The sequence below is a fragment of the Pteronotus mesoamericanus genome, unplaced genomic scaffold, assembly GCF_021234165.1.
Source record: "Pteronotus mesoamericanus isolate MK-2021 breed Mesoamerican mustached bat unplaced genomic scaffold, CSHL_Meso_final contig_169, whole genome shotgun sequence".
Classification (NCBI taxonomy): Eukaryota; Metazoa; Chordata; class Mammalia; order Chiroptera; family Mormoopidae; genus Pteronotus; species Pteronotus mesoamericanus.
In genome coordinates, this window is record NW_026555068.1 from 20,927,261 (window position 1) to 20,941,726 (window position 14,466).

General features: G+C 46.1%; 1 protein-coding gene across 2 annotated transcripts in view; it reads right to left on the reverse strand.

The window, feature by feature from the left end:
• Positions 1-2,851: 2,851 nt before the first annotated feature.
• SNX25 (sorting nexin 25) overlaps positions 2,852-14,466 on the reverse strand; it is an 87,586-nt gene continuing 75,971 nt past the window's right edge. For both annotated transcript variants that reach the window (XM_054566163.1, XM_054566162.1), the window contains 6 exons: positions 12,471-12,635; positions 10,923-11,040; positions 7,467-7,533; positions 4,621-4,802; positions 4,015-4,115; positions 2,852-3,433 (listed from right to left, as the gene is read on the reverse strand). In XM_054566163.1, the coding sequence (XP_054422138.1) occupies positions 3,353-3,433; positions 4,015-4,115; positions 4,621-4,802; positions 7,467-7,533; positions 10,923-11,040; positions 12,471-12,635 (714 nt within the window). In that variant the 3' untranslated portion in view covers positions 2,852-3,352. The remainder of the gene's footprint in view (positions 3,434-4,014; positions 4,116-4,620; positions 4,803-7,466; positions 7,534-10,922; positions 11,041-12,470; positions 12,636-14,466) is intronic.

The window sequence follows — 14,466 nt, forward strand, 5'->3', positions numbered from 1 at the left end:
ACCAGCGTGTGTTTCAGCACAGATCATCTATCCTAACACCTTTAAAATGTGTGTATTTTTATAATAGCTATGTTTGGTTATTTTCTACATCTCAAGTTACATTTTCTTGGGGTTTTTTTTACTGATGACATATTACCTTCACTCTTGAATTTGTATTCTGTAATTTTGCAACTTCAAATACAGCTACAGGATCAAATTGCCGGAGAAGTCCCCAAAAATCCAGCTCTCAGCCTATGGACCAGCCTAGACCACAACAAATATTGCAAACCATTCCATGAAGGAACTCTCTTTTCCCTTCCTTTAAATACAGTGTCCCAAAAGACCTAGTGCAGCCTTCGGCTTAATAACTTCAAAAGTATAAATGCTACCACTTATAAAATATTTTCTAAATGAAGTAAGTTTTTCATTTTAACTTGTTATTTAAATTTTTAATTTAAAATTCACAAAAAAAATAAGAAAAAGAAATTTAAAGGAACTTTCAAATAATTTTTTAAATTTGTATAGCATTTATGCTTCTGAAGTTGTTAAAGCTAAGAGAGCACTAGGTCTCCTGGGACCTCTTGTATTCACATAAGAGCTTCTTACAAATAATTAAACTGGCTGATTTATGATAAACTTTAAAAACAGTGGGTTTAAGAAATTGCTTACAATCTTGGCCCTCCATCTCTTCCCTTAAAAATCTTAATTTAATAAAAGAACTGTTATATTCCTGAGAAGACCATTAATTAAAGCAAGATGTTTTCTTTGTGCTTCATTTTCTACATTTTAAAAAACCTAGATGTACTTCAAAGCAAGATAAAATGTGGGAAAAAAAAATCTCAGTGAAATCATCGATATAGAACTGTAACTAAATATGACTAAATATGGTTAAAAATTAAATTAGCAAAAGTCTTTCTTTATCCTAATGACTCCAAGGAAGGCAAAAGTTGGCAGAACATTAGAATTCATAGGCAGAAGATTACAATAATAGCCATCTGTGAAGCAAAACTAGGGAAATGATATGTCTTAAAGATACCTTAATATCGTCTTTGTAAACTTACTAAGCCACTGTTGCTTTTTTTAAAAAACCACCACCGTCCTTTCGGAAGGTGGGTTTAAACGAGATCTCGTCTTAGCAGGGGAAGTGCGTTGCTCTGTAAGGGACAGTCACCAAGTATCGCAGGGCAGAAAATGATGTTGCCTACTTTATGTTCTGGTTTGTCTGTATTATTTGAACGTCATTTTGTTTTTATATAAAAGGCAGAAATTTCAAATGGATTTTCTGTGGCATTCCCTCAATGGGTCCTATGCTTCGCCCTTAAATCTCTTAAAAATTATCAACTTAAACCATCCTTGAAAATCAGTTCTTTTCTTTGAAAATCTCTACTGAAGACTCTCTTCTCCTTCAGGAACACGTTTCAGTATCTCAAGCCATTACTAGATTTCATAATATACAACTCTTCATCTCTTCCTACAATGCAAGCCCACTTGCTTTGCTCTTGTCCTCTAACTACTGTTCATATAATGCTCCTTCAGCCATTGGAAGGTGCACGTTCACAGCCAGTGTTCTCTTCTCTACACTCAATCCAACTCCTTATGCCTTTCTTTATGAATGTCCAAATAGGAATGCAGTGAAGCAATGTATTTCGGCTTTAAGAGCCCATTTAATAGATTTGCTATCTTTCTTCATCCCAAGATAAAGAACGCTTTTTTTTTTTTTACCTGCCATCAAAACACAGGTCAGAGGGGCTGTACCCCACACTGCTCCACGTACTTTTCAACTGATCTTTTTACCCTGCCTGTCTGCTTGCTTTCTAGTCAGTGACAAAAAAAACCAAAACTGTCATTCATGGGCAATCAATCAATCATCAATCGATCAATTGCAGGTGTGAGAAATCCGTAACATAGGTATCCGCCATGTGCCAGTAGGTGTCTGACACGGGGATTTATCTTCAGGAAAGAGCGAGGAGGCGGTGTGGGTTTCTCACTTGGAGTGTAAGTGTAACAGCGGTCGGCACATTACGCATCAGACAGGCATTTCCAGGAACCGTGCGGCGGCCGGGTCCCCGCGCTCGGTGGCTCCGCGCTGCTGCTCTTCCCTGGATGTCTTTCCACACTCCTATGCAGGGTAATTCTTATCCGTATACACAGCCAGCTTTGATTTTCATCTGAAGTGTCAAATATCATTCTGGTTTGATAAACAATTACCAAAGAGCTGAAACTATAAGAATCCCAAAGATAAATTTTGGTTTACTAATTTTTAAACATTTATCTTTCAGAAGTTGTGTTTCATATCAAGAACTTGGCAGGCATGACCTATCAATGATGTAATCAATACCACTTTAATACATACAGTATTTTTCTTTCGTGGGTTTCAAACTGCCCATTCTGCCAAATTCTGCCTATTGTTTTGCTTTCAATATTCTTGGCGGTTAGAGAGGGGAAAGGGTTTTATTATCCCTGCCTCACAGATGGTAAAAGCCAGGGAATTGATTGAGTGGTCCATTAAGTGGGCCCCTGGCTCCCACCTAATGCCCCAACTGGTCCACGAGGCTCAATGACAATATCGTGTCCCCGAACTCCCTGAGGTGCTGCCCTCCTCTTCCTGTCGCCCCGTCTCCGCCCCGCCCACCTTCATCCCGCTCACACCTGCCCCCTAACACATCGCTGCCTCTCACTTCTGTTCACGGCAACATCGTGTTTTGCACACATTCACTCTCTGTCTGGAGAAAAAGGCAGCAAACTATTTCCTTGCAGAAGTGCTTACATGTAGTGTTTTCTACAAAAAAAGGACACTTGATAAATATTGGAACTCCCTGAACCGTTTCAACCTCTTTGAGATATAAGCAACTTAAACGTCTTAGAGCTCTATGATTCGTTTTTATATTTTATTGCTTCAAATGCTTCAAACTATGGGAAATCTTTGGTAAAAATAAAGACAGATTTTTCACAATAACTTTACATAAAGCATTGCACAACAATGTTCTTCAATACACATGAATATAGGAATGTTCAAAATCCTCAGTGAGGACATCATCTGTACAGTAATTTACAGTTCTTCATTTCAAAACAAAGCTTTCCATAAATATTTGTAATATTTCCTTGGTTCTTACCACATATTAACATTTATATTTCAGTCAGTATGTTGAACTTTAAAGTATTTATATTCTTATGAAAATAAAAACCAATAATTAACAGAAGTGGTTTTCTCTGTTGCCTGCGACAGCATCAATCCATTCTGCTGACTTCCCATAAAACTAGAGGGAGGTAACTAAAATAAAATCCACATTGTTCTCAGTCAAGCCCTCTGCGGAAAAGAGGAAATGTAGCATGTCTATTATCAGACATTTCTCGGTGGTTTATTTGTGCAGACTCAAACCTGACCCACTCTCGTTGGGTCCGCGTGAGCTCTCAGCTCAGGACACAGTTCAATCAGCAGCAGTTCCATCAGCACCTGAACCACAAAAGAAAGAAAAAAAGAGGAGGAAAAAAAGTCTTTTTTGCTCTAAGGGTTTACTGAAATATCTACATATAGGAGTAAAGTCTAATTTTAAGTCTGAGATTCCTCTCAGTCAACAAGTTACTCTTAAGGAAATGGAATTCGTAGTTCTTTCGTGGTCTGTGACCCAATCCACACCATCAACAGTATTCACGACTGTCCACTCTAATCAGACAGATGCCTGGGAGGCGGTTCACTTTGCTGAAATAAGAAAACTAAGCAGTCATGTTATAGACATCAGAAGTCGGGGAGAAAAACAGCATGAGAACAAGAGGGATGCAAGCCCCGGGGTACTTTTTTTTCTTTCTTCCTTGACCCTTCTCCCTCTTTTCCCTGTTACCCCCGTCCCTCCTCCCTTCTCTCTTCTTTTCAACAGCATTTAACATGCAGACAAACAGAAAGGAAGCAGAGAAAACGGGTTCAGAGTGACAATACCAATGGTTAAGAATATAAAGAATTAAAATCTACCCTCATATGTGAGTAGAAATGTAAATGAAAGAAACAGTTAACCCTCTGGTAGACTTTAAATTACTCACATATAACAGATGCTTATTGGCTCTTGTTTCTTGCAGCGCATTGAATATTTTTATTATACCGTGACGGGCATTTTGCTGTCCAACAAGGCTCTGAAGCATATCTGAAAAATTAAGTTTATATCCTATGCTGTTACTGGCAAAGTGCACATGTGTAGATAATCAGTGAAGGAAATGTTACATACATGTACAGAATAAGCAATGGCACTGAGGCCTGAGGACTGTGAATGATCAGTTCTTTCAAATGTTTAAAGAGAAAATAAGATTTAGAATTTTTCAGCATAAGATACTTACACAAACTATAATTTTAATCATTGCTACCCAATTAAAAGTGAAGCATTCAAAACAATGTACTAGGCTTTTTAAAACCTAAAGTTTATTATCTGTTCTAAAACATTTTTCTAATTAAAAGAATTATAAGCAGTACTGTTCTTACTAAGATTCTCAGTATAACTTCTTAGCAAGGGGCAAGACATGATTTTAAAAAAAGGTGTGATCATTTTTTCCATTGTAAATCATGCTTCCTGGGAGAGAGAAATGAAAACCACCTTACTAGGCTCACACCCCCCTTTGCCTCTGTCCTTCTCAGGGTTGAAGCCCAGGCCTCACCTGGAATGTTCTCAAGTAGCTTCTGCTGCGCCCTCTGCTTCGTTTCCTGACTTTGTTCTTTGCTTCTGATTTTGGTTGGTGGTGCCAATTTCCCATGAGGCCAAAATGCATCCCGGAAAACGTTGATGTAGTAAACCAGCATTTGCTCACTGAAAATCCAGTTCACTGTGTCCCGAATTTGTCTTTAAGAGAAGTATATTTCTTGGATGAGGTTTTTAAAACTTGTCATACTCTGTTCTCAAAAGGCATTTATCAATAGGTAGATTAAGATATAGCCTGGTCTAAGTGTTTGATGAATAAACTAGGGATTGGATTTTTAAACTCTGGCTCCGAGAGTTTTTTTTTATTTTGGTCATAGCGCATGGCCACCGATCCCTCGGGCTTCCATTTCACTCTCTTCAGTGCTCACTTCTCCAAATGTTTGCCATTCAGCGCCTTCCCCCGAGAGGAGCTTGACTTAATTGAAGCTTGCAGCCTCTCTAGCTGTACTCAGTAATTAATATACTAATTTCTCCTCAACATGGTATCAAGTGAAAACATAAACCCACTGAAAGACGGTTAAAGGGGGCCCGACACATCCCTGTGTTCGTGAAGTCCCGGGGAGAACCCAGCTTTTCCCTGTCCCTGGGTGTCGCCCTGGCAGATGACGCCGGGCCCAGTCCTCTGACCCAGGGTGCACGTCTGACACACTCAGGAGGCCAGCGGACAAAGAGCACCACCGAGGGAAGGGCCCTTGAAAGCTACACTGCCATCTGGCCATTTCCAATTTCTGTGGGAATGCCAGCGGGGCACAGTGATAAGTAAACAGCTTTTATCTGTAACCCAGGGCTTCTGCACAACCCTCGTTCATGAGTTATTGGTCAAGTTCTAACCAATTATAGGCTTTATGTTGTCAAAAGACAAATACAGTTCACAGAGCCCAAGAGTAGCTGTTCATTGGGAGCAGGAAGTCTCTCTTTTTTTGAAAAAGGGAAGAGTATCATTTTAGATGATTAGTGCCAGAAAGACCTGGAATTTCAAATTCAAATCAGGAATAATAAATTTAACACCCCTTTTAAGAATCTGACTTCCCAGCCAAATTTTTAAAGGGCCAATGTAAGGGTCTCAGAAGTAATATGTGAAATAGATACTTCAAGCCTAGTATTTTTCACACAATAACCACTAAAGGCTAAATACTGCTCAGTCAAAACTGTTCGTTCTGTTTGTAACTGCATGTCTCCTAAGTTACTTCCCTATATTGCTTACAATGTATACTGCAATTCATACCTAACAAAAATAATTTTGTTAATTTAATGAGACTTGTGATTTTAGAGAACCCACCCAGTCTGCCTGCCAGCCTCAAAACAATCTGCATAAAAAGGGAGACATCTGGTGTTCTCTGTCACCTTCCTTGGGTTACTCACGAAGGAAGTGAGAAAATTTCCATTTGCAACTTGAAATTAGGTGACTCTCACGGAAGCCCATCACCTAAGTATTTTCCCTCAGTTTGATTCTGACTTTCTATTAGCCAAAACCATAGGCAGCTTTTGAAGCAGTTCTTGTACATGGGATTACAGCCGGTAAGAGGCAACGTCTGCAGCTGATTTTCGTGGGACATCAGCTAAAGACAAGCAGCACAGGGCAGGGGCAGGGGCAGGGGCAGGGGGCGGGGGCTCCGTAAGTCCTCCAGCGGAGAAAGAGCCCGTTGACAGGGCCAGCCCGGAAACTCTACACCGGCCCCTCCTCCTGCCTCATGAAAGTCACTGCCCAGTGCGTTCGCATGGACCAGTCGCAGCGGCTGGTGTGATAATTCAGAGCCACTACCACGTTGTGTATAAGAGCGAGGACAGTACGGATGATGCGCTGAAACTGTACGGAGGAAAACAGGACGGTTTAGGAAATTCCTTTATCCAACGCCCGTCACTATTAAGGTGAAGAGGCCTGACTTAGACTGAAACTGTAGGTTAAACAGTTCACTTTTCTGATGAAAACAAGAGCCGATGATCTGAACTAAAGAAATCGCCAATACCAGTTTTGAAAAATCTTAGAAGTAAATGGAAATAAACTTTTGTGTATGACCACAAGGAAAATATATTCTATCTGCAAATGAATAGAAAGATAACATGTTCTAAAACTATGACATTAATGTTGTACATATGTTTGACAACTGAGTCTTAATTGGAAAAATTTGACTTCCACCTTAACATGTAGTTGCTATACAAAAAAGAGATTTCCCCCCCTTATTTCTAGCAGCTGACTCACATTTTTACTATGCAAGAAAGCCATACTGGTTATCTCCTGAAGAGCACAGGGTATGGAGTTAAACTTTTACGTGTATAGAGAACGTCATACTGAAATATTCACGTGGCGTGTGGTAGGGTTACACGATGCTGGGATGTCAGCCAGCCAGGGGACCGCCGGGGCAGCGTGGCCCAGCTCCGGAACGGCCGATGGTCTGCATTTCCTCCCAGCTGCGCACCTGCCACGGGGGGCTCGGCCTCCTCTCATCTTGGCTGAGAGTCGAAGCCTTAACCTGACTCCCATCATGTGACACAAAAACACTGTGCCCAAGGCGCTTAGGCCGGTCATCCCGACCCCAAGCGCTCCGTATGGTCAGTCGTCTGAGCCTCGCCAGCCAGAAGGCCCGCGCAGGCCCCGGCTTTGACCGTCTCGTTCACCGTGCATTCTGAGGGAGCGATTCTCCCAGAAGGCTGCTTCCCTATCCCATCTTAGAATCGTATCAGAAACAAAAAAGGGGAAATGAAACACCTTTAGTTAGAAAGATCACTGGCTCCTGTACCACAGGTAATTTGACTATTAAGGCAAAGAGTAGGCATGAATTCAAACATTAATTTTGTGCAACTCACTTGTTGATGGTCCTTCCAAAAGTGACCTGAACGAGAGCAATTAATGTTCTTCTCACCCATTTAAACACTAAAATACAAGTCAGAGGAAAAGGATTATCACAGGATACCACAATTATGACATTTTCATAGCTGCACCAAGCACAAATCCTATCGCTCGACTCAGTCGGAGCCCTGACACCAAGCCAGGGCTAGGACACCCGCGGAATCCAGGTCTAGGTCAGCAAGCTTCTACCCAGGAAAGCACTTCTTACTTAGCTGTTCATTTTCTGCTTGGCAACTGATAAGATGAAGTCTTAGAGCCTTTACAGCTTTTTGGTGCCTAAACAATGGCTGAGCTAGCATGTGGAAATCATACTTTACTCCCACGTCCCTGGGCTCCTTGCAACAGGCCTGTTTCCCACCAGCCGATGGCACAGCTCATACTTCAGATCTCTGTCTGGCTTCTTGCCCAACTTCCTAACACTCTTCTCTGAATGAGAAACACGCGTAGTCACATGTGGACGACGACTTTGAAATATTAATGAATCGGTGGGGCTAGCTGCTCCTGTCTGAGTAGTAGCTTGTAGAGCAAGATGTGCTTTTCTATATTTTATGGCGTCGGCTGGGGGTAGCCGGGAGCCAGGACCCGAGCGAGATGTGAAGCCAGCACTGCCCACGCCTGCGCTGCCGCCTGGGGCGGCTGGCGCCCGTCACCGTTGCGGAGCCTCAGTGTCCTCGTCTGGAAAAGGACTGGGCTCATGTGCGCTTTTATGGCTCTGAGGGTCTTGTCGATATTTTGTGTGAAAGGGCACTGTGAAGGGCTCTACGAGTCTAAACTTTCATCATTAACGTGGAGATGATGGTGACAGAATATGAATATAAGCAAAAAGTAGGCAAAGAAAGGCTGCGAGGATATTTCAGATCTGCAAACTGGAATCTAAACCAAATTTTCCATTTATATATTCACCCCCACTCATTGAAACGTTTAGCTACTGACACAAGAGCAAATGAGAAACTCACACTTGATTGTCATGGAGCCAAGATCCAGGGTCCTGGACCAGTGACAAAACCTAAAAGGGGTAAATTCTCAAACACCTCTGTACGAGGGAAGCCACACAAACCAAAATCAGCAATTCACGTGGACTTGGTACTAGACTTCAAAACGTCCTGAGGTCATGTCTAACTTTTTAAATGGCTCTACATGTCCCATTAAAGTAGTGGTGTTGACCCTTCCAGCAAGAGTCGAGTCATGGGTTGGGGCCATGCCTTGAAGGCACCTTAGGGGGTAGTGGCGCGGCGGCCCTGAGCACGTCTGTCCGTGGCGACACCTCCACTCTGCCTCCCTAGGACAGGACAGGCAGCGCGCAGCCAGAGGGTTTGAGGACAGGGCCACCCCAGAAAGAAGGCCTGTCGGCCAAGTGACCCATCACAGGCTTTTAAAAGGTGTGTTGTTACTGGTCCCTTTTCGTATATTGAACGAGAATAGGAACCAGAAATGGCCATGTCCCAGATTCTCTCCCATCCCTGACAGCTGCTGACTTTTCCCTGTCCCTCCTCCCCCCACCTCACATCCAAAACAGCCCCCATGACTCCTCCCAAGGGCTCATCTGTTCGAAGCCACAGAGGCAGCTGCAGCGGCACTAGGATTTTGCTGATGGCAAAGATATCACATCTCATTACAGACAACGTTCTATTTTTTCCCTCCGGACAGTCACCAGCTAAACCAAACATGCCGCTGAGCAGGCGCGTGAGGGAGGCAGTGCCCGCTGCAGGGACGGGCATCTGAGCCACCATGTCCCCATCTCTGTGCCCCAAAGGCACACTGGCAAAGGCTCGGAGGGCACCTCCTCCCACTCATCGACGCCGGGAGACCAGGAGGCTTCTCGGTGTGACAGGCGGGCTTCACTGAGGAAGAGTCAGGCACTGGGTGGGGACAGGGTTTCTGATGCACTGAACCCAGGGGAACGGCGGCACATGTCTCAGAGTGTCCGAGACACATGCGACAGTCGTGGCTCCTTCATCGGAAAGGATCTTTAATATTTGGGGGACATCCCATCATCAGGATATTTCCTAATTTATCCCCCACTTCTGAAATTTAGCTTACTTCCAACTTTTCAATATTGAAATTATGCTAAAAATGAACATCCTTACATAGAAATCTCTGCCTGTGGTTTTTGCTTTTAATTGTGTTTATTGCTTAATGTGAGTTACACCTTGGAACCCTTACGTTGTAAATCGACTGATGGAAGAAGAATCTACATCTGATACATTTTTTTCCCCCTACAGAGCTGTATCTAAAACAGATGTTCCCAAAGTGTTTGCTGATGTTAACGCTTTGGCTCAGGCGAAGAAAAAGTTCAATAACCAAGATAATTCATTCCATAATTAATTCTGGCACTTGAAATTTTCTCGCCCTTTCATTCATCAGTGCATCCAGCCAGGCGCTTCACTGAGCACTTACTACAGCTCACGCACGGCAAGAAACACTGAGGATTAAAAGACACAGAGGCACACTCAGTTCAGAAGAGCACTTGAAGTTTTTGCGTCTGCTAATAATTCTTTAAGTGGAATCGAGGGATACATGAGAAGGGACGCCCAGCCCCGCCGCCTACAGAGACGGACTCCCAGCCCGCCTCCGTTGCCCCGAGCGAGAAGATGCTGGTCTGGGCAGGGAAAGCCCAGGGCAGCCAGTGGGCACCGCTGCACTGGCCGGGGATGTCGCTGGGCCTTGCAAACCCTCGCCCCACTCACGCGCTTCCTCTTCCGCGTGGCTGGCGGGGCTTGCGGTGCCATCCGATCGCCGCCTCGCAGGATGTGGGGTGTGGGGGCTGCGGGCGGAGCGGGGGCGGGCAGCAGGTCCTATCTGGGACTCAAGAGCAAACCAAGTACTACAATTGGGCCTTTGCCCCAGGCACTGCTTGAGGAGAGAGGCCCTTGTGTGGGTCTTACAGAATAGTTATTTTGCTCTTGTTTCCTCGAAGTGCGTCTGAGGACTTAGGGTCCTCAGGGCAGGATTTCTCAACCTGGACGTCACTGTCGTTGGGGCAGGACCAGTCTGCGCTGGGAGGGGCTCACCTGGGCGCTGTGGGGCACTCAGCAGCAAGCCTGGCCTCCACCCTTTGGGGGCCAGGACCGCCCGCCAGGCTGGGACACTGAAAATGTGTCCAGACAGAGGGGTGGCTGCAAACGGGATTTAACTATGGCCTGCAACCCGGGCCATGACACCCTCCACCCAGGCCAAACCTCCTCCTCAGGCGCAGGGCTAAGTCATGTGAACGGGGATCCAGCGTATCCCCTGTGCCCGTCTGAAGGCTGCACCCTCAGATCCTGCCACGCTGTCTGGTTGGCCCTTCGAGTATTTGCTGAATGAATGAATGAATATAAATACATGTTTGATTCAGAAATGAAGGGATATTCAATGTGTGTATGTATGACCACTTAGCCATAAAATACTACTATATAATAATAAAAACTCACTTCCTCGAAGTTCAAAAATCTCCCCAATCAACATGAAACATGGCTCAGCCAAGGAGTCTTTCCTCCCGTCCACATCGTCACCGTAATCTGACAGGTCGCTGTCCTCCTCTATCTCCTCCTGAGGGCACAGAAAAGTCACAGAAGCAGGTCACTATCCAATAAACTGGTAGCGCTGTTCTCCATTCCCAAGTGTAAATTCCACATCAGGCGCTAATATTTCAACCTCACATAATCCTCGGACTTTCCTACATGCAGATATCTATGCATTTTCAATAAAGAGGGAAAAATGCATCTAACTATTTCCCCTGGTACTTACTTTTCTTTTTAAAGACTTCACTTGATTTTAGAGAGGGGGAAGGGAGGAGAGGGAGAGAAGCATCACTGGGGACCTGGGGGCCCACAACCCAGGCAGTGCACTGACTGGGACTGAACCCTTGACCTTTTGGTTCACAGGCCAGCACTCCATCCACTGAGCCCCGCCAGCTCCCTGCTGTTTACACAATGGGATTTGCCCATCCTCCCCCGCCCTCCCGCTTAAATCAACTCCGAAGTTGGACCGGTGTTTCCAGTCTACTGAGAATGGAGAAAGCACTGAGCTGAGATGAGACAGAAGGCGCCGGTGGCCGCCGAGGCCCTAACTGGACCCTCCCTGCCCCGCTCAGGGACACGTTCGCCCAAAGGCCGAAGCAGCCGCACAGGGCAGCCCGCGTGTGAGGGAAGGCCATGCGTGGTGGCTGGCCAGTGTCCTAGGCCTATAGCTTCCTTGACAGAGGTCCATCTTTAACTTTGAAATCGTCTATTGTCTTTGTGCATTTAAGATTTCACTTTTTATCCAATCTCACATTTCCCAACTGCGCTTTCTCCCGCCTCCCTGATCACCGATGGAGTTCCTGCAGCCTCCTCCCGTCGCCTCCTTGGATTCTAATGCATAAAATTAGTGGCAAGACTAGCATTTTCTGGAGCATTTTCTCAATCCATTGGGATTTTGCTTCCCAGCAACCGTCTTCAGTTTGGCTCTAATAAACTCTTACAAGACTTAAAAAAATATATATACAAAATTTGTAAAAAAGTTACTCCCCAACCTGGCAGGACTTCGCCACCTCCCACTCTCTCCCTAATCACCCACCAGTCCATCCGCTGCAGAAACCTCCTCCCGCCCCCCCCCCCCCCCCCCCCGCCCCCCCCCCGCCCCCACCGCCGAAGACCGCCTCCTCCCCTCAACAGAAGCTGCAGCTCCTCCGCAGGGCCTGCCCCTCTGCCAGGGGCTGGCTGGCCGGTCCGCCCACCTACGGGGCTCCTGAGAACTCCCCATCCCCATTTCACTTACCTGCCTCTTATCAATCCTTTCATTTCTGTACCTTAATGCTCCCAAGTGGCTTCTAGGGGAGCAGAGGCGGGGGTGGAGAACACCACAGTGGTAAGAACCAAGGACGGATGTCTCTGCCTTGCCCCTAGCAGCACACTTTCAACCAGCGTCCCTGTGAACTGCCCTCAGAGAGACAGCTGCTCACACACGCTCACAAAAGGCACACACCCCAGACAGCTCACCTCCTGATGGGAGAAGAAGTCGCGAGGAAGTCTTTCCAAAAATGAGGATAATGAAAAAGTGGGTTTTTTCCCCTGCACGTCAGTGACCTTGAGGTAGTCAGGAGAAGGGCTCAGAAAGGCATAAAGCGCTTCGCTCTGAGACAGCCTCTCATCCGAAAGCAGGCTCTGCGGAGGAAAGGGAATTAATGATCCTCTATGCAAACACGTGCTGCGAAGCCACAGGCCCGAGCCATCAAGGCAATTTACTTCCATCATAATTTTGAACCTAAAACTGCTTCCCTTTCCCCTGGAATAAAGTATATTAGATCAGCTCTCCGTGAGGATAATGGCAGACCATCTTCTGTGGGTGGGGGGCAGTGCCCCCATCCTTCTGCTTGTGGGGGCTGCCACGTAGATGACAGAACTCACTCTGGCCTGCCCTGCTCAGTGCAACAAAAGATTCGCACTTGGCTCACAGCTTAGGGGTCCAGGGACCACCGCCTTTGAAATCTCCACTCATTCGTTTGAACAGCCTACATATTTGCCCGACACACAAGGATACCGCTCCGCCGCCCTTTCATGGCTGCCTTCGGGCTTTGCGCGTCAGCTGAGAAAAGAACTGTGAGCTGTCACGTGGCGGCAGTGCCCGCCAGGCGCTGGCTGCGTGTCACCCGACTGCCACCTCCCAGGCAGCCCTTGTTCACACAGCTGGATAACTGTTTCTACTGGCCCTTAACCTGGAAATTTCCTAACTTCTTTATGTACTTATCTGGCCTTGGGAGGGAGGAAAGGCAAACATCAATCAAGTTTATGCACAAGCAAGTGCTACTGACAGATAAGACGGTAAAATTAACAGTGTGACCATAGGAAGGTTTAAATGCCCAGTATCAAAAGATACAGAGTTTAAGAACAAATACAGCAATGGGAAGCGCTGCCCCGTGTAGGATGTGTCATCTTGGGGGAGATGGGACACTAGGGAGAGCACCGTGCCTCTGATGACCGGAACTGGGGAGGCAGGAGAGGACTTGGTCCGTGATGTTCCCATCATATCTATTCAGACAAAGGGTCAAATCTGATAAACCCTAGGACCCTCCCTAGAATAAGCTCCTCTGAGCGCACCCAATACTGCCACACTGGGGATGGGGGAGGGCTCCCAGGGCGCTGCCAGCACCCCAGGGTGGCCAGCTTGCTGTGTCCCACAGGAGGCCGGCCTGAAGAAGGGCAGGCCCTGCCTCCGACGGAGGGCAGCAGAGGAGGTGGGTGGGCGGGGGGCAGCACTGGGGCCTTCCCCAGCCCGAGCCCCATCTGCACGTTGGCCTTTGTTCCTTTTTTGGGGTGTCAGATGCTCAGCTGTATGTGAGGGTGGATGAGGAGCTTGGGATGTTCTCCCCCTACCTTGATTTCCATTAGCTAATCTAACACCCTCTTAACATTATAAATAGGAGGAAATGATGACTGATGGGAAGTCTCGAATTTAGTAAAATTAATGTAAATAAAGAAATCATTAAGGATTAATGATAAGTTTTTGGTCTAAATTATATTCTATCATGAAGGAAAATAACCAAATGAAATATGTATGAAAAGCTAGAAATGTTCTCAAAGATTATGTCTGTGGGGCAAGATATAATTGGGACTTTGTCATTTTTAAGCTCTGTGAGGATGGAATCCAATTCCCAACTCCTTCCCCGACATGGACATGCGGAGAGCACGTTACTCTTCTCGTGTAGGTGTAAGACGGAGCACCCTGCAGAGCAGCATACGGGTCCCTGGAGGGGGTGGGGGAGCCGCTGGGGCCGGTGGGATGTGTGCGTGAGACAAGGGAAGATGGCTGCGCAGCGCCTTAGGAATGAGTGAGATGTAAACGATGCCACGGTCAAGGGCGATTAGCTGGATTATTAAGTATCTGCTCTGCTCGTGTGCCTCAAGAGGGAGCCATGTGTCATATTCACGTAAACGTGCCATCAGTGGGAACCTTTTTCCGGGAGCTCCTACAGATCCAACAATCGCTGCCTTTCAG